Source organism: Aplidium turbinatum, chromosome 3 (genome assembly GCF_918807975.1).
Source record: "Aplidium turbinatum chromosome 3, kaAplTurb1.1, whole genome shotgun sequence".
NCBI classification, from domain to species: Eukaryota; Metazoa; Chordata; class Ascidiacea; order Aplousobranchia; family Polyclinidae; genus Aplidium; species Aplidium turbinatum.
The window spans coordinates 27,359,896-27,381,018 of record NC_137474.1 but is presented as its reverse complement, the minus strand read 5'-3'; the positions used below and the strand labels follow the sequence as shown (position 1 = coordinate 27,381,018).

The 21,123-nt window shown below is 41.9% G+C and overlaps 1 protein-coding gene across 1 annotated transcript in view; it reads right to left on the bottom strand.

Annotated features, from left to right (window-relative positions):
- Positions 1–21,123, bottom strand: part of LOC145766364 (glycogen phosphorylase, muscle form-like) — a 46,845-nt gene that overhangs the window by 6,311 nt on the left and 19,411 nt on the right. The window contains exons 3-16 of the mRNA XM_082578061.1: positions 14,180–14,299; positions 13,738–13,890; positions 11,946–12,093; positions 10,866–11,002; positions 9,735–9,887; positions 7,967–8,078; positions 5,502–5,584; positions 4,346–4,489; positions 3,768–4,007; positions 3,389–3,552; positions 2,825–2,954; positions 2,416–2,517; positions 896–976; positions 690–815 (exon numbers count right to left, since the gene is read on the bottom strand). Coding sequence (XP_082434187.1) covers positions 690–815; positions 896–976; positions 2,416–2,517; positions 2,825–2,954; positions 3,389–3,552; positions 3,768–4,007; positions 4,346–4,489; positions 5,502–5,584; positions 7,967–8,078; positions 9,735–9,887; positions 10,866–11,002; positions 11,946–12,093; positions 13,738–13,890; positions 14,180–14,299 — 1,893 coding nt within the window. The remainder of the gene's footprint in view (positions 1–689; positions 816–895; positions 977–2,415; positions 2,518–2,824; positions 2,955–3,388; positions 3,553–3,767; positions 4,008–4,345; positions 4,490–5,501; positions 5,585–7,966; positions 8,079–9,734; positions 9,888–10,865; positions 11,003–11,945; positions 12,094–13,737; positions 13,891–14,179; positions 14,300–21,123) is intronic.

Below are 21,123 nucleotides of genomic sequence, written 5' to 3'. Positions count from 1 at the left end.
ATTTATCCAGATAAAGCTCACATGGATTACAATAAGAAGACGCTAGCCGAGATATATAAAGCATAGACTGACATTGCCATGATCTTGAAAGTTCTATGAACATTAGCTAGCGGGAAGATGATCCACTGCTTCCTGCTACCAGCCAGCACAAGCAAGTCACTGTACGTTAAGGACCAACCAAATACAAGAAAACTGAAGGCGAAAGTGACACTGATGGCGTTAACATGCACGTGAAATGACGTCATTTGAGATTACAAAGTTATCAGCACAAACACGGTACCAGAACACGAAGACGCCACAATCATCATCATCATCAACCAATTTTGATTATACAGGCCATGAATTAATCCTCATGTCGAGGGTGTGGACTGTCTGTCTGTCGAGAACGAAGTCTTCCCCTCCACACCTCGCGATTTATTGGGTTGGCAGAGTCCATGTTCAGGGCTACAAGGTCACGTTTTACAAGTTCTCCCAAGAAAGTTTTGGTCTACCTTGACCCCGCTGTGCTGCGATGTTGACACATCTGACCTGTGAGATCCAGCTTGAGCTGCGCTCAACGTGGCCAAGCCATGTAAGCATTAATTAAATGATGAAATACACCTATATTCATTAAAATATTCATTACTCACACATTAAAATACAACATATTCACTATTCAGCTACAAAAGCAGAGGCAATTCACAACGAACCTTCCCTCCGATCATGACCGTCCTGGGCACAAAGTCCATGTTCGGGTTCGCCTTGATTCTGTTGTACATGACCACCACGTGGAGGGCGTTCATCAGCTGACGTTTGTACTCGTGGATCCTCTTTACCTGCGGATCAATCAGAACCACCAAGCGATGTAGCAGACTAATTCATTTCAAACCAACTTCCCATCAATCTCACAACCCACCTGCATATCGAACATGGACGACGGGTCCACCATAATCCCCCACTCTTTCTTTATGAACTCCGCCAACTTCATCTTGTTGTCCTGTGCGTGATCAGATGAATATAACATAAGCAATGTCGTCACAAAGGCGGCTACAATATAATAACTGAAACTTAACGCTTCATTGTTGCAGCACACGACATCTGGAAGCTCGAAGGAAATCATCGTATTCCTTGCTGCCACGTGATGGCAGCAGAGGGAGGACAGGGAGATGTTGCAATGATACACTTGGTAGTGAAGAGTATCATTCTACTTATAGTCACCATTATCCTGGTATGCAAACAAGCATTGATCCCAACTTGCTTTAACTTACGACGTACTGGTAGACGTCAACTCAAAATATGGTCACAGATGTGACGAGTTAAGCCGGGTTGTTGCGTCGCGAGATATCGACAAGAGGAGTTATCGATCAAGTGGATGCGACGTCTTTCTTGCGCCATCATTGTTATTATGTTAACTTCGCCTGAAAGAAGCCATCCCTTCAAGGAGTCAAGTTTCCCTAATCTTTTCCTCAACGATTAACTTCAGTGGCAATTGTTTTGACAGCCGTCAAAATGATAGTCCAACAATAAATCAGAGAAAACAAAAAGTCAACAATAAATGCTTTTTACTGTCAGTGGATTAACTTTCACAACACGGGAAAATCGGATTGTTCAATATTAAAAGGCATAACAGTTGTCAGAGATTGAAACGCAACCCTGCCCGATCTACTGTACGGGCAACAGGTTGGAAAGTGTGATGAAGCCAATTAGCAAGCATGGCCACTGGCTAGTGGCTAGTGTTGGGTTCGAATCTGGCTGGAGTCGATGTGAGTGTCAACAACGTTTAGAACATTTAAACACTTTCAAAAACTTAAAGCACTGACTGGTTTTTACAATAGGAGTTAGATTTAAGTTTGTGACATCCCATCCACCCCCAATCGATGCACCACCACAAAACATCAGGCGGTAAACGATATTGCTTCGTTTGCAATGGAAATTGTAATTGATAGCGGAAGTGATCACGTGAGCAGAATTGCGAAGAACCGTCCCAAGCAGCTTCCTGTGATCGTGGTGTGAAAGTGATGCTGATTGTGATTCAACAAACGTTTGTTTAGGGCAGGATGCACACGGGGGTTACTTCCGTCACAATGAAGTAGTGGTTAAAACACATGATTGTGTTTTAGTATCGGTGTCTACGCCTTACTGTTACTGGAACACTAAAACAGGTGCTTGTCAATTACTGCATTTATTTTTTGCAAATAACTGCTTTGTGTTAGCCCAGTTTTGTGTGTCGAGCTACCGTTTACCGTGTGTATATTTCCATTTAGTAAAATTAGTCGGTATTTGAGCGAGCCCATTCGCGTTATCTGCTCATTAGGTCACAAAAATAAATTTTAGATCCTCAACGTTAATCACAAGCAACTCTACAATGCAAACAAATAATTGCTCTCCGCACAATTTCGAACCTTCTGAGCCGGCTATGAATAGGTGGTGACTCACCAACTTGACCTGCTGGACGCTCCTGATGAAATTTCTGTCGTTCATCAATCCTTCGAGCTTGCGAAGTTGCTCCAACTCCTTCGGCCACTCCTCACCGATATGCTGCAAATATCAATCGATGCAAGACTGAAGAGTGCGGCGCGAAAAGATATTGCAGGATCAAACAGCAGTGGTACAACTCTGACCATGTGCAATTAAGTATTGGTCATGTTTATAGATAAAAATTAAAACACGCAGTTATCTACAACCAGTTCACATCAACTCCGACCACGACTCCAGCCGGCTGTTCCACGCTCCACTACAACTGCTAGGACTAAGGTTAAGTATTTATGAAGTTTTTTATTTAATGTTTTCCGACTTTGAATCAAACACTCTATTGCTCCATGGATGCTGGCATCCCACCACTTACATCAGCGATGAGATCAGCCAGACCAGGATTGCAGAGCAGGAGCCACCTTCTGGGAGTTATCCCATTCGTCTTGTTTTGAAATTTGTTCTTCTCTCCCATCTTCTCGGACAACTCCACGAAATCTCGGAAACTGAACACAACAATTGTCTTGTTAATGAGCAGATGCTGCGATCTCGGTTGCATCTGTGACGGGAACGTCGTATGACGTCACCAGAGCGCAAGCGCATTGACTCGAAAACGTGGATGGAAAACAGACAGAAAAGAAGAAAATCGCCACCGCTTTCTTTAAGATATAAACTCGGATGCACGCCCAGTGACAAAGCTACGCCGGGAACTGGAAAATTGTCAACTATTCCCTGCTCTTAATATATTTAATGGTGGCTTTCTCTTTGCAGTAAAACACATACGCCATTTTTGTTTCAAGATTTTCCATTCTATTGTAATAATAATATAATCAATAAACCAGAACGCCTGTTTGCAATGACTTCGGTTTAGCGGAAGTTATCAAACCCGTAGTGGTAAATAAAAAAATGACATGTCATAATTATTCTTCATCAAACTCACATTGAATTTTTAATGATCTGGGAGTGGATGGCGGCCACCCCATTGACAGCGTGTGATCCAACGATGCAAAGATGCGCCATGTTGATCCTCTTCTCTCCATCCTCTTCCACCAACGACATCCTCCTGAGGCGATCCAGGTCACCAGGAAAATATTTCTCTACGTTCTAAAGAAAATGTTGGGAGCTTGAAAGAGATCTCGCTTCCTCCAACACCTCTAAATTGCTCTGCGGCTGTCACAGAGGAGCCAGAAAAGATACAAGAGTGCAAAGTTACAAAAGCACAATTGATGAGAACAAATACGTCATGGGTTAACCCAGGAAACGGACAAACCTCGCGTTTAAAATCAAATATAGCACCTCGATGGGACGCCACGTCATACCTGCATGTGCTTCAAATTGATGACGTAAATGATTTCAAGATGACGTGGCAGCATGTTCTCGAGAAGATGTACCGGCCACCGTTCCAAAGCCTCCGGGAGCACGGTATGGTTGGTGTAAGCGCACGTGTTCTTCACGATCTTCCATGCACGATCCCAGGACATCTCCTCCACGTCCACTAGAAGCCGCATCAGTTCAGGGATCGCCAGAGCAGGATGCGTGTCGTTCAGCTGGATGGCCACCTGTCAATCAAACGTCATTAGCGTGAGATGGTGATATGTTGCAGAGAGATCATCGTTGACAGGAATGAGCTGACGATTAACTGAAGCATCGATCCATCTCTGCTTACCAATGCATCAACATTATGGTGGCAATGGATACCTTCATCAAATCATTTGTCAATTTTGATTCAAGGTTACGTCATATTCCACATGACACATGTCAACGCTGGAACATAGTGCGATTGTGATGACGTTCGCACATCACTACGAACTATTGCATCCAACCTATTAGAAAGTCTCGGGTGATTGATCGATAAAACGATTTATCGTGAGCCACGGAGTAATGACACATCAGTCACCTTGTCGGGAAAGCAGTCGAATGATGTCCGGATGGGATCTCGGCATCCAAATATCGATGATTTGAATCTCCTGATTATGTCCTGGAGAGTGGCACACACAACGAAGTACTCCTGCTTCAAACGCAGCTCCTTGCCCTCGAAGAACTGTGATGACATGGAGAAGTTGGTAAGTAATTCGGCTCGTCGGTGCTTGTGCTACCAGATGTTGTAACCTCCACCATTTGCGAGGTAGAAATACACCTTTCTTTCGTTATTACTACGTGTAGCAACGTAAAATTAATATGTCATAATTGAAAGAAATAGTTAAGATTTCAAGGCCGCACCATCTTCAAGGTGAATTTAATATTTAACAACTAAAGGTTTCTATGACTTCTATTTTTTTTCTACAAAACATTTGTGACCACTGATAGTCACTAGTCAGTGGTTGACGTATCATTCATCCAGGGCAAGCGGTTGAGCTGGTATGGATGTATGTGGATCAGTGGATGTATGTATGTAGTATAAACAACACGGGATATCACGACACGATGACAAGACATGATATTTCAATAATATCTTCATTAATTTTAGTGGCTCGAATGCATCACTTCCGGCCATGGAAGTGGTTCCCCGTACAGGCACCGTCGATGGATATATACATAGCATGGTGAAAAGAAGGGGCTGGTGGATGGAATACAACATATTGCTTCTTGTTGGAACACACGTAGATTCAATTATGACAAGTTTCTATTTTATCGAGAAAAGGCGAATGCCATGTTGCCATAATGATTTACATGATTTTATCTTTGCCTAAGTACCAACATTAATGCCACAGTAACGACGTCTACTCACACACATATAGGCTACATACCAGATTGCAACGGCAGATTTTCTACATTTTGCAAGACTCTTGAATTGCAATAAACTTCTAACTAATTCAGTTTTCAACACGACTGCCAAGTACATATGATCTGTGCCCGACCATAAAGCAATAAAAATAAACAGCAGTTCTATAGATAGACACTCATGGACACAACCCACATGATGCAGTAATTACTCAAGCAGTGTCTAGCAGCGCATGGCGCTGATTCATTATGAAATGTTCGGGGACGGCTATAACTGGGCATTATCGTTGTATAAACGTCGCAAAACATCAATGTAACATTGGCATACTCACATTATCGTTGGGATAAAGTACCCGGGATATGTTTTCAGCGATGTTCCTGTCGCACACGGCTTGTATGTAGTCGCCGGTGTTGACTGTGAAACATATTAGAGCGTTAATGAGCTCAGCAAGAAATTGAACATCGTTCCATAGAATGAACGTAAAAGAAGTGCGGCAATGTAACAAGCACTGGTTTCACGTAAATCATCAAATTTCTGCACCTTACACGTCACATCCGCTAATGCAGGAACGTCGTATATCATCTTTTCTATTGCCTGATGCTACTGCGGCATGAATATTGAAAGGAAATATGACTTGCAAGGAAAGTTACACTGGTCAACAGCAAGTTTTAATCAGAGAAACGATTAGGCTATTTTAGAAAGGTTTTTTACCCTGATTCCGAAAATGTCCCTTTTTTCTCCAGCACACCAGGTGTTTGAGATATTGGAATTTTTGTTGTTTAAATTTGATCCAACATAATACATTAAAGTGCACATAAACTATAAACTACAAACGTTTTCGGCCATAGACATGTTAGCCCTTTTCAAGTAACGAAAAATAACTGATGAAACGAGTAATGATAAATGACATGCTCAATTCTACTAACGAATTTTTGAAAAAACTCTTATAATTTTCAATGTGCTAAGAATCAACGGATGGTTAGTTTCGATGTAAAGTCATTATTCACCAATGTTCCTTTAAATGAAACTATAGACATTATCGCTAATTATATTTTTTCTCCAAGACCAGCCCAACCATCCACATATCAAACAAGAAATTTTTTATAAAACTGTTGCACATGGCCACCGAAGGTATGTTTCTATACAAAGACAATTACATAAACAAATCGATGGTGTAGCAATAGGCTCGCCTCTGGGTCCAACTCTTGCTAATTTTTTTCTGGCACATATTGAAAATAAAAAAAATTCTGAAACTGATGTGAACTGCCATCCTAAATTGTACTTCCGTTATGTTGACGACATTTTTTCTATATTTAATGATGATAATTCTTGTATGTAGTTTCTCAACATTCTTAACTCGCAACATCCTAATATAACTTTTACGGTAGAAAAAGCCAACCAGACCATTCCCTTTCTCGATGTCGAAATTAAAATTAATAACAAATTTGATACTTAACCTCCTTCTTAATTTTAATGCTATATGTTCTTCTACCTACAAATCTGGATTAATTAAGTGTCTACTCAAACAAGCACAAGATATTTGCTCTAATGTTGATAGTTTGAATAATGAAGTCAATTGTTTACGTTTTTATTTTAATGCGAACAACTACCCCATATGGTTTTTCAATGGAGTGCTCAAGGGGTTATTGGATTCACGTTCTACACACTCTCAAGCGAACGAACGTGAGTTTAAAAACCTTCTAACAGTTCCCCTTATTGGTAAAGCATCGAATCGTTTTGTCAGTAACATGTAAAGTTTTATTAAAATGAAGTTCAACAAGGCTATTATTCCCGTTTACAAAACATTTAAAATGGGTTATTATTTTCAGCTTAAATCTATGACTTCCTCCTGCTTGTGGTCAAGTGTCGTGTACAAGCTCCCTTGTTCGCATGACGCAAACTGTACATACATTGGTATGTCCACGCGGCACTTGGCCACGAGAGTGAGGGAGCATTTAGATTTAACTAATTTGAACAAAAAAGGTGCCATTAAAGACCATATATTCGATTGCCAATCATGTTCAAACAACAAACCATCCTTGGAGTCTTTTAGAGTTGTGCGTAAGTGTTTTACCGAATTTGACACCAAAATCCACGAGGCTTTGCTCATAAAATCCTGCAATTCTCGCCTCAATACGCAGTTGCTTGCCGCAGGAGCTTCCCATCTTCTTGACGTATTTTCATAATTCATCATATGATGTGTTTTTGCCTCGCAGAATTAACCGCCATGTGACGTGCCTTTCTCCCCGGCTTTGCCGTTTCATTCTCATGCATTTCGCTTTTCAATTCATTGTGTAGATCAGTTATTTATTTTCAATGTAGCTATGTAAAATCAGCTATTTTTCGTCACTTGACGCAAATGTGACGTTATTTCACATAATCGTGACAATTTTGACCTCAAGCTTGCACAAAACGGATTTCACAATGCATTGTGATTACCAGTTGCATGTTTGAAAGGTATTTTTATAATTAAACACGCAAAATACGTAAAAAATACCTAAAATATTAAAATACAAATCTTTTCAAAACCTGATGTGCTAGAGAAAAACGAGATTTGGAATCAGCGCCGAAGATTCATCTTGAAAAGAGTAAATTGTATCTCTGATTAAAAAAATTAGTTGAAATTTATTGACCAGTGTTATTATCTACTCTTAACGTTGCAGCAACGTCATGGCGACAACTAGAAGGCTGACGAGATGTCGAGCTCAGCAGCCACGGCCATGGCAGATACGACATTGTCATCACGCCATGACGTCACGTCACTTCACTTCATTGTGAGAAGCTCAGTGAACTTACATACGCCAAGGTTGAACGAATTGGGTGACTTTGCTGTGTAGAGTCTCAAGGTGTTCACTGTGTTGTTGCCGTATCCAGGCGTAGGTGTGTCGTATGGCATAGCAAATACAACCTGCATACGACAGTGTTAATGGGTCGAACAAAATTCGCTCTTTTCACATCCATGGATTTAATGTCTGTAACGTGGAAAATCAATGTAAAAAAGAAGAATTTTGTTTAGCGAGTAGGGGAGTTGTGGGAAACCACATTTAGTTTTCTGACTATTCTAGTTTGTCTCAACCGCTGCGACGCGCGATACCAACCGCGGTTGTCGACAGCTTCGCAGGGTTGTTGGTATTTTACCCGACCCAAAAAAACCCGGGTGGTTTTTTTTAATAAAACCCACTTAAAAAAACCCAAAAAAACCCATAAAAAAACCCAGAGCATCATATTTGTCCAGTTTTTATTGGAAAATTAAAAAAATTTACAAAAACACTACAAGGCACTTACAACAAACTTTAAATTAGGACTTAAGGATGTGATTGAGAAGTAATTTCCTAGAATAAACTGAAAACGCAGTGGATATTGCACAGTACACAAAAATCAAGTAATGTCACTTTGTGTATACTACACTAAAACTCATTTATGCAAGAAGGTCTTATAGTTAAATTGGTGAAAGTACTACTCTACTGTAGTCTGTATATATGATGTGAAATGCAATTTAGGAGGCTATTTACCAATTACAGATTCTGGATTCTAACGCATGGCTGTTTCAGAGCATTTGCCTAATTGGCCACGCAATCGCTCAATTGCTCATCCATTACTACAGTATATATAATATATATATAAATGATAAAAAATATTTAAACATGATGGCATAAATGCTCCTGCCTTCAAATCTAAACAAATGATGCAATAATGTGATTTCTACCACAGTAGCATCAACTTGGTATAGAAATCAGTGGATGATGCAACATCCAACTTGATCTTGAAACTAATGGATGATGCAACATTCAAGCAACAACAGCCCTAGTGCATTATTTTATTGAGTTATGCAAGCATGTACTGTGAGTGAAGGGCACTTCACTCGTAAAAAGTAGTTTTGAGGTGAAATAAGCATGAATCTACCTTTTTTTGCATCTTTTTAAAAAAAAAAAACAATAAAACCCAAAAAAACCCGGGTTTTTCTCAACCCTGCAGCTTCGTGCTTCATTTGTTCTTTCATGGTTCCACCATAGAGCGTCATGGTTCAACCTCTCGTTATCACAATCACATGTTGATAACATCAACAATATTTCATAACTAGCACGGACAATGTTGGCGCAGCACCAGCCAGCCGAGGTCGGGTGGTATCCATTTATGTTGCATTCATTATCCGCAATTGCCGGGGAAGAGCAAATGAGACTTAAACGTTTAGTGAATCAACGCAATACAGCGGAGTATTAAAGGTAACGCTTGGTCGGTCCGCCTCAATGACCACGGTTACATTAAAGATTTGAAATACGACGAAGTTAATGGTGATGACGTCAAATAATGTAGACGCAAGACCAATCAAGAACGCACAAAGTGTCAACGTATGGCACAGCAGAAACTATTTAAAAGCGTAACTTCGCTAGCTCGTCAGCTTTGTTATTCGTTTAAGGGCTTGATAGACACGCTGATAAAAGTTATTTGCACGAGAGCAGCTATGATGACGTGTTCACACAGCAATTACATTCAAGAATGACGTGTTTTCGATGACGTGATACTTTCACAATTTCATCAGTCGCAAGGCGACAGATGATGCTACCTGTGTGTTGACCCATTTGCAAGGCTTCGATGAATCCCCGTTGTGTTTGGGGTCGTGCTCAACATTCCCGTAAAAGTGCACTGGAACCATGTATTCCGGACGGGCCTTCTCCCAGGCATTGCCATACCGCAGCCAGTCGTCTGCTTCTTCAACCTGTTGCCGCATAATGAAGGTAACCGCAAGGAAGGATGGTATGGCATACTAAGAATCATTGATACTTGGAGATCATTAATAAAAGAGGTTTGCTGTACAGAGCGAGCCAAGAAGTCGAGTGTTGATGGTAGACACTTCAAAAAAAAAAAAATCAGCCATTGTCACTGAAACCTCGAACCAACCAACCAATCATAAGCTACGTTTTATGTGACGTGGAAAAAGGACGTAAAGATGATACAAAGCAAATCAAGTAATGAATTCTCTGTCAGCTGGTTGACTTAGGGGTTAGGGCTAGAAAGTAGTCATTTCCATGACATAGGTTCGATTACCACCCCTACCATCAGGCTACTCTTTTTTCCTCTGTAACTACCAAATAAAGCTCAAAACAAGAATTACCTCTCTGGCTGAGTGCTAGAAAGGTCACAATTGGACGGTAACCTCTTACAAAATGTTCTAATTAGTTCGAGGTTGCAGTGGCAATGACTGAATTTCTTCATGTTAAAGTGGCTTCCAGTGTTGACGGGAGTTGTCTCGGGGTCTTTAGTGGCCACTAGTTGAATTGTATTCGGTGATATAACCGATGTAGTTGTATCATTAATTAAGAATTAACACCATTGTTTCAGTTAATCAAATAAATCCATTTAGCAGACATATTGCAACACTGAAGAACGAACATCTTTTTTTCTACAAAAAAGCAAAACTTGCAGTTATCCTACGTTTATTGAAGATCAGGTGTGTCATTGTTAGGTGATGACTATTTGCTTACACGAAAACCACACAATCTTTAAGAAACAAACTAAAGTGTAACGAACTCTACATGAAGATCAATTCAGCTTTGAAGAACGAAATGTATTCAGTCTTATGCATTTAACCTAAGCGGTACGATTGTTCTGCGATGAATGAAATCAATATCTCGTTAAATTTGCTATTCTCCGTCTACATATCCAACACAACCACCACAACATGGAGTGCAGGTACCTGCCACCCGTCACGAATCCTTTGGTTGAATATCCCATACTCGTAACGAATCCCGTACCCGTACGCAGCCAGTCCCAATGTGGCCATAGAGTCCAAGAAGCAAGCTGCCAACCTGCCCAGCCCACCATTGCCCAGACCTGATGATGATGGTTATTATTGGCATGCGTTTTGAAAAGCAAATGTCGTGTAGTTGCATGAATTATTTGATTGACGTTATGAGATGGAGAAAGTCACCTCGGGATTATATGTATCAATTTTACATTATTGTCTTGTAGCGGCTTTAAAAGTTAAAACTAGTGACGCGGGGCTGGTTATCGATGGCAGCAACAGGAAGTGCTCCATCGCACAAAGCCACAGCACAAGCCTCCTACCAACACTCCAACAGAACATACTTCCACAGGGAAGTGACGGCCATCTCATCACGGTTAGCGGCAATGAATATCGAGACAGGTGATGTCATTCATGTGATCTAATCTAACCATCCCTGGATCTAACACAACACTTGCTGGATGAGGCACTTCCCGCATCACCATGTTAACAGGTGGTACCTCTGTAGTTGCCTCGTAACTGACGGAGTCTTTCAATCATCGGTTGTTTCATTTGAAAAGTTAGCAAAATCCTCGATATTGTGCCTAAATTATCCTCTCAACGGCCCTGGTTGCTGATACACCAGTAAAGCGATAAACAGACACTCCTGAAGAAAGTGTTTTATGGCAATACTTTCGATCTTTTAAAAGGGTTCATTTAGGAGCAAACATTTGGGTAAGATTTTAATTTTGGCTATGTTTCCTATCCAGATGATGTAATATTGTTTGTAAGATATTAAAGATTTTTGATTGACTTCCTTGAATCCATTTTCAATCTTGCACATAAATTTAAGACCAATGTTACAGCCAGCATGTGTAACTGTGTTTTCTTGCATTACTACAATACCACAATCCTACATAAAATTACATTTTTCCAAGGTCATAAACTTGACCACAGCCACACATATAGTTGGCTGAGACACTTCCGGCTCAGGGCCGAAGCCACTATTACCCCCATCCGGATTCCGGAGATAGTTCCATCACTAGATGTTACCTGCATCCTCTTCTAGCTCTTCGAGCTCCTCAATGTCAAGTCCGAGCTGGTACATGGCCTCATCACATGAGGTCTGTATGCCCAAGTTCAGCATCGTGTTCTGAAGAGCGCGCCCCATATAGAACTCCAATGACAAGTAGTAGACTCTCTGAACACAAGCACAAGCAATGTTAAAACTAATTCAGACGCACCTTGATAAAATGCAGTCAGCACCAAAGTTGTTACAGTGATCATGTGATACAAGAACGTATTGCACAAAATGGATGACTGCAGCACACTCGCGAAAATGTGCTGTGAGCTCCAAAAAAAGTAACCGACACCAACTCTGCATTATCGAGGGTCAATTCCCTTAGTTGGGAAAAGTTCAGGAAATGTGGGGAAATGTCATACAAAGAATGCTATTTGTTGGTCCATCTTGGAGCCGAGGGTCCATCCTTTTACCACCTCAGATTCACGATGTTCCCAGACTACGCTGGAAGGCTGCTAGAGAGCAGCCAGCCTTTGGTTTCATCAACGAAGACAAGCAGACCTTCTACTTATTTAGGCGGGCAGAAAATGTTGCAGTCGTTGACGATGTGGTCTGCGGTCTGTTCCTCAGCACCACATTCACAAGCGAGAAAGGCCATTGCTCATTGGTGCATGGTTGAGCGAAAAAGCGGGTCGCCAGTACGAAAACGGTTAAGGCACCACCAACCCATGCCTGTCTCGGTAGCGTTAGGCTGGTGGGACGGGTGTTGGCGCGGGGATGAATCAGTGGAGTCTGGTGGTACTTAACTTCCATTTATGGTCCGCCTAATTAGCCACAGAGATATTTTGTTCGTCAGCTTCATTAAGAAGAAGCTGAGCAGCTGGGTGGGTGTCTTGATTTGAGTCAACGGGGGTGCTCATTTGAGAGAGCAGAGACATGTACTAAGGAGGAAGAAAGGGAGTTTTCGTCGAAAGGCATTGACTTTGAAGGTAAATGTAAAGAGGAAACGGAGACGACCAAAAAAACAGTTGAACAACGAGGTAGACAAAGTAGGACTGAAGGAAGAAGATGATATGAGGAATAAGAGTGAAGGCAACCGCTGCAAAGAATCGGTTACCACCACTAGTGGGACAAAACCGAATTTGGATAATGATGATGAATTCCTACAATGTCAAAATCATCTACAGCACACAATTCTGACTAATATACGTGACGATACGATATACAAAATGTACTGTGGTGATATGTGATTGCATGGTGCATACAGTTTAGTGCTGAAGTAGCAATAAATAAATCGATGACCATCTAAAGTAAATCAATAATTTCACAAACAGTCTGAAACAGATATAGATGCACGTTATGATGTCACTATATTGGAGAACTAATTGATCCCTTTTAAACTTTAGAAACACCATCGCTAACTCAAAATTCTTAGTTGCAGTTGATTCACTTAAGCACACGGCCGTGTATTGACAAAGCACTTAATGGCCTGCTTCAACATGGAACCAAGATCCAATATTGGGTTTCTTGCATTCTCATTCAATCAATCAAGCTTAGAGACTCTACTACCTTTTGTTTGTCGTATCCAGGCTTACACCCGGTGGTTGAAGATTTAGATTAAGTGGACGGGAAGGCAAGGAAGCCAATCTTCGTGTCCACCTTCAGGCATGTCTTTAAGTGTCGTGCCAAAGACACAGCCGCATGCTCTTGAGCAGTGTCGAACCAGCGCCCTTTCGATTGCCGTTCCAAAGCTCTCACCACTCGGCTATGCAGCCGACATCTACGTATGAGCCTGAGCAACTCCACAAGTATAACTTCACTTACCTTAGGATCCTTTTCATAATAGTATTGCTGCGAGCGAATCCATCTTCCCACCATTTGATCACGGACAGTGTTGGCCAACGCTATGTAGTAATCACGAGTGGTCGCCACGTTTCTGTCCTTGAACAGTGTGTAGTGAAGATGTCTTTCAAATGACTGGAATAAATTTAAATTGTTTACAAAAGCAGAAGCAATAATCTGATTTGCAGGTTAGTTACACCTCATCCTATGCCTCAACCGCTGAAATTGGGCATAGGTTCGGGCGGTAAAGGGTGTGAAATAAAAAAAACAACTAATACCCTAGTTTATACTGCAGTTCTTTGAACAAGAAAATATATATACTTCTCACTAGGGCTAAAATGCCAACAAAGCACAAACGACGGAGGAGCCAGTGGTTAAACTGACCAGAGGTTTTCATGCCATTAGCAGACTGATCAGTGATCACCTTTCTGATGTCAGCAGTCCCTTCCAGGGATGCGATTCCACGAACAGATATTTGCTTTTGCTTCTCCTTGTCGGTCAGTGGATTCGAAGCCATTTGAAATGCTGGTTTGACGGCAGTGTTCTAAATATTAATACCTTCAGTTATCTACATTAATATTTTCACTAGATGAGTTAGTTTATTTTATACCATCTGTCTTGCAGCAGTACTACAACTATGAAGCCAACATTATACTTATATATAGAAACGATACTGACATTGGAGCATGAATTTGATTCACTTTGGGATTTAACAAGGAGCTTGCATAGGATGCCCACTAGAAGGTAGTTTGCTTACACATTGTCAATCTCAGTAAAAGCTTGCACATTCTTGTACTGCTTTAAAATGTCCTGGGCATTGGGCAATGTGCACTTTTTTCACTGCTGATTCACTAAAAAAAAACATCGCATGCAACAACCAAAAATTGGTTCATAGCCAGAAGTGGGCATCCGCTACTTTAAAAACTACTTAAAAAAGTAGCACCGCTACTTTTGCCGCTACTTTTGCTTTAACTGACACAGAAAGTATTTTATTGTGACACCAAAATGACCTTGTAAACGAGTGATATCATTCGTTTACACTGCTATTTCAAATTCGTTATAGAAAACAGGTTCTAGGTGAAATTTATTGTTACTCATCTTTCAAAAACACGAGAATTTAGAAATGCGAGTCGCTGAGTTCCTCCGATTGGACTTTAGCACGTCTTTTCCAACCGAGAGAGGTTTCTTCACCGCAGCAGTGGACGGAATGGGGAGTTTCATTTAATCGTCGTCGGGGTATGAGCAGGTCTTTCCAGGCTAGATTGGAGGACACGAAGTAATCAGTCGCTCAGCAGTCTCGTCGTCCAGGACCCTCAGACCATGCTCACCGTGTGGAAGTCGCTGGATTAGGCAGTGATAAATGACATGGTCTGCGCTCTTTTCAGTGGTGCCACACTCACATTCTGATGGAGGAGCCAGGCCCCACTTGTACATGTCCAAGCGAAAGCGGCCGGCACCAGTTCGCAGGCGGCTGAGCCTGACCCACGCAAGTCTTGCGAGGGACATCCATGGTGGACAGGGATCGGCACGTGAAGGTGTGGTTTTGCCACTCCGTGTTCCACATGTGGTTCGTCCAGTGTTCCACACTTAACCCAAGTTCTTCTGTGATCTTAAGTAGTTGTTGTGTGGCAGGCACAAATGGGCGTCTTGATTTCAGCCGCTGCTTTATAGGTGGTGATCGCTTGAATGTTGCATGGAGGATTGGAGGGGATGGTCGGGGTCCAGGGAGCGGCAAACGAGAGAAATTGTGGCTCAGCAAGTAGGATGTCTGCCAGCATGGGCATTGGGCAGGCAGTCCATTGGAGTGGACGCAGGCATCCAGTCACAGTGCATAGTGCATCGTTGGTGGCGGTATCAATATGGTGGGTGTGAGAACTACAGCACCAGACTGGTGCGCAGTACTCAGCGGTGGTATGAACAAGGGCTAGGGTAGCTGTAATGAAGATTTTTGGCACCAGTTTGCCAGCCGGAACCCGCCAATCGCCTTAAAAGTGTGCAGTGACTCCGGGTGTTGGCGGTACGTGAGTGACCTGTCCATTGTTGTGCCGAGATAAGTGGGTTAGGCACAGTAGGGCAAAGTTGCTAAGGTGAAAGGCCACCAAAACGGGCGTAGATGGGTTTCTCAAGGATCTTGAAGGGGATGCAGAGCAGTGAGATTGGGCGGTAGCTCTTTGGGTCCCTTGGGGGCTTCTTCGGCTAAGAAACTGTAACCACAAGGGCTCTTATCTAGATTCTGGGAATTCTCACGTGGCGCAATCAGCAGGAAAGGAAATCTTTTAACTAGGACTAGGTCCCGTCTAGGGTTGTTGTCGGTCCATTCATGAGGGTTGTTGTCGGTCGGTCCCTCCAGAGGCCCATAATTTCTTGTAAGACGGATCTGTTTGATGCACAGTCTCTCTATTTCCCGTTTTCCACGTGTTGTGAGGCGATGGAATTTGCTAAAACGGGACATTGTTGATGAGAGGCACGTGATCTGCTAGGAGTCCAGCCTTGCAAACAGGGCCGTGGCTGAACTGTTGGTGTCAAAGTCTTGAGGGGCGTGGAGGAAGTCAGAGTAGAGGCTTTCGCATCCCTTATCCCAGCACGGCATGTAGCTCTTTCATCAGCCGTGGGGTGTGAAGGTTTTGCTGCTGATGTTATTGCATCACAAAAGTCCTGGTAGGCTTGGAGATACTGTGTGGCTTCATTGGTGAGGAGGCTATAGTGCTCCCAGTTAGCCACTCTAAAGTTCCATCGCTTAATAGGCTTGCTCGGGACAGGCATTGTGAACGTTGGAGCCGTGATGATCGAGGGTCGATGTTGGGACCGGGGAACTTCTCTACAATCTCTAGCACACATCTGTCTGGGTGGCAATTATCGGGGTCATCACTCGCGAAAGCCAGATCGGGATTTGTACCAGTGTTCCAGCACCCGGAGAAGAAGCTTGCTGCACCCTTGGGACCGTGCACGCGTGCAGTAGGGTGAGGTTATTATTGGCTGACCATGAAGCCAGGCTTTCTCCGTCGGTGTCAGTAGTGTTGTAGCCCCAGTCAATGTGGTGGCAATTAAAATCGACAGCATAGAGGCTGGGTTGGGGGAACACTGGGATGGCTGTTGGTGTTAAGCGTGAGGGTGGTGGCTTATAGACATTGATGATGTGATAGCCTGATATGTCTATGCATACCCACTCTATCTCCGATTGGGCATTGGATTGATCTATTGGCATCCAGCTCAGTTACTCATGGTGAGGCTGTGTTTCCTGATTATGGTTGAGCAGCCTGCGAGTGGGAAGTTGGGTAATACCAACTTAACCAATAACCATAGATGTGCAGTGGGTCTCCTGGAGGAGAATAATGAGGGCCTGATGTTTTGTGGCTCGGTACTCGACGATGCTGAGCTTGCTGGCCGTAATGCCCTTGGTGTTCAGCTTCTTTCGGCCGAGGGGATGCCTTGCCCTGAGAAGGGAGTTTCCCTATCCACCCTGCGCTGAACCCGGGCCTGGTTTGCTCGGGTGTGGCAAGCTTCGCTTTGCATATCTCTTTACTGTCTTAAAGATATGGTACTTGCATTTATAATGACGAGACTTGAAGATATCGTACTTGCATTTAATGAAAAATCGGTGCTAGGAAAGCTCAAGGGCTTGCTTCTGTCTGAAAAAAGGGCTTCCACAATTAACTTATCTTTCCGTACTGACGTTTGATGCGATGGCACCAATAATTCATCCTCGGAGTCATGACTGGTGTTGGAGTAGGGATGGGCAATTTACAATAGGGTTCGAATCCTAAATTATTTCATAATTTAAATCCAAAAATAGGATTCGGTACGTAGCTGGATCATCCTTCAAGATTGCTTAAGGAGACTTTCAAATTTAGGAAGCTTGTATTTAGTCTGGTCAGTTATGCACGTTTTATGGCTGCTTTGTGCAAATTTGGGTAGACATTTTTCACATGCATTTTCAAGCTCCTTAGACACATCAGACACAAAATCCGTCTGGAGCCCGAAAATTTCGGGGGTGGAAAGTCCCCAAAATGCCGCTCCCGTTTGGGGGGTAGTGATGGCTAGAGCGCATGTAGAAAAATTGTTTTATTTTTTTTAAATGGCATATGAGTACTTGTTTGGGGGTAATTTGGCCTGAAAACCGTTTGGAAGCATCAGTTTTAACCCAAAACAATCATTGAACCAGATAATGGACAACAGTTGTCCAAAACACTAAAACAATATGTATAAAATGACCGTTTTTGTGTAGGCTACGTGGCAATACGTGAAAGCGGGAGGCAAGTTTACAGTAACCTGGGCAGTGAAAGGGATGTGAATTTAGTTTTAAATTGCATTTGCACCAGACAGATTAAATTTTGAGTTTTAAGAGTAGGATTGTTAAGCAGTCAGTCAGTCTTCGAGAAACATTGAGATTGGTCAGTCACAAAGAGAAATCCAACTATACTATTCCCTACAGGGAATACAAAAATTGGATTTCTCTTTTGTTTAGTCCAGGGTTACTCAACTAATGCTAACAAAGGTCCAGTTTGACAAGCTGAATATTTTCAGCGGTCCGATGAATAAGTTATTTCACACGCAACCACGAAAGTTAAACTATCTGTACCAAACCACTTTCTTAGGTAAAATGTAACTCGACTTGGATTTCTGAGAAAGTGTTGGGGAGTCTGGGGGCGAATCCTCCCAGCAACTAGGATAATCACAATACAAATTGCTTCCTCCCAGCAGAAATCTGTTTAAAGAAGCCCAAAGAAACGTGGCAATGAGATTATTCTTCCAAAAACTCAAGGTCCAACATCAACACCCAGAAGGTCCGGATTCGTACCGCGGTCCGCCAGTTGAGTAGCCCAGGTTTAGTCTATTGCCAGGAGGGAATAGAAAAATTTGACTTCCCTTTATTCAGTCAATAGACACACCATTGCAACAATTTTAATCTTTCTGAGTTACGGTACGGTACATCTTTTGTTTGTTTCCTATATAATATGACCTAATATTGGTACAAACCAGTCAGTATTAGAATTATCCAATGAGCTATCAAAACTGATTAGTGTTAGAATAAACATTAAACAAGCTATCAGTTTTGTGGTTCTGACTTGCTTCAAGTGTAATTGTAAGACAGTTGTGAACGTTGCTTCACCATTTCAATCATTTCACCATCCTGATTACACTAATTTGTAAGAAGCAGCCAGAATATGACAAAATTTGTTTGCCTTATCAAGCTATTTTTGGGTTGATTGTAAAGAACACCAAAATTTTCACTCGTCCCTGTCGCACCCCTGCAACTCAGTCACAGCTGTCTCTTGGACGCACAAAGGACAAGGCTGGTTTATCAACTGCCACCTTACGATCAAGCTGTAGGCTACTCTATTATTAGGTCTAAAAACTTGATGCAAGCCTTGTTCCATCATGGGATAACCTTATCTTACTATAGCACCATTTGCTTCATTGAAGAACTCTCAGTTACAGTAAAGGATCTTTACTGCAGATCAGGTGGCAGAGTATTGCCAACTGCCCTACGACATGGTGTATTTACTGTGGTAGTTGATAACATCGACCAAAACAGCTCCAGTTCTGCTGCAACTCATCACCTGCATGGAACGGGTCTGCTACTATTCGGCTAGTCCGATTGGGCTAGTCCGATTCAGCTAGTCCGATTCGGCTATTTCCCTTTTCGGCTACATCCCGATTCGGCTAGTTCCCTATTTGGCTACAGTCTTTATCAGTTAGTTCCCTATTCGGCAATTTTTTGAAAATCAAACGATAATTGATTTTTCAAAAAATTGCTGAATACGAACTAACCGATATAGACTGCAGCCAAATAGGGAACTAGCCCAATCGGACTAGCCGAATCGGACTAGCCGAAAAGGGTAATAGCCAAAAAGGGTAATAGCCGAATCGGACTAGCCGAAACGGGCCATTCCGGCATGGAACATCCGTTTCAATCACGCAGTTTCAATTGCATAATGATCAAGGTGAACAGCGGGTCAGAAGAAAGTATGCAGACATTGCCACAGACGAGGTACACCAATTGAAGTCAAATAACACATGTTCGCTTGATGCATTCCTCAATGTATCACTTGCCAATCTGCCTAAATATGCACAACGCCCCCAGTGCACTATGCATGAGTTTGAAGAATCATTTAAAGAGAACATTCAACTGGTACTCCAACAACAAAACAGTGAAGAAGATAACTGCATGCTGTCAGCAATTACTACAATGCAAAAGGAAGAAGATTAAAGTACCGGTACTCCTCCTTCATGGGTTGCGTACCATACAACTAAAGCAAGAGATCAAACTGCAAACATCACAACAATCAATAGCATTCAGATCAACCGCTGTACGCAATGAAAAAACAGATACAGTGGTTGTGTCCAAACCAAGACGATTACTTTTGTTTCCTGGGTGGATTGCATATTGAACATACTGCTCTACTCTGTGTTGGACAGCTGCTGAAAGGCACTGGTCTTGATACGATTATCAACTCGACTGCTTTACATACTGTCGGATTGGCCAATGCCGTATGTGATGTGAATCACATTAAAAAAGCAAGATACACTTTGCAAATGACAGCAGTATGCTTGAAAAAACTTTACTTTCAAAGGATGCTTATGAACTATCAGAACATGAAGACGGAAAACAACCATTCCAAGATTGACTGTCTAAAAGTACATAATGAAAGTACAATGTTCATTGTTCAAGTATTGGTTCAACATTCTACAAATCATAAAAACAGTTCTACTGTAGCCTACATGAGATCCTTACGAGAGGCTAACCTTCCACTTTTCATAGGCACAATCGAAGAATTAATACCTCTATTTTTTTGCATTGGTTCATATCAATTATGCTAGGTGGTCGTCAGTCTTCATACAAGACTTAAAAGAACTCCAAGTGTTACACAGTCCATTGTTTGAACACTTTATGGCTGGTCACTTTGTTGTAAATTCTGTGAGACATCAATTCTCCAAAGTAGCATTTGACCAGCACCACGAGCAAAACAACAAACAAGTAAAAACATCCCAAGGAGGATATATCAATCTGGTCAACAAGGAAGATCTAGACTTTCTACGCAAGATCGATATCTAATTAATTAAACTACCATTCAACGTTTTATAGGCAGATCAAAAAAATAAATGTTTTAAAAAAATGTTTTAAGGTTCAGACCAAGGAAAAAAAGCTATTGATTTATTTTCTTATTATATTTTTATAGGCAGAGAAAACTTTTTCTCGAACCGTAGAAAATTTCATTGTCAGATTAAAGCTTCAATGCGTGATGGAAATCTACAGATAAATCTGCATCAGGCATTGCAGAGTGCAAAAAACAGTGTTGCAGAACGCGTTTTCGAATATTAAATTCTCATCAGTGCAACTACGTTTATGAACGCAAAAACAACGGT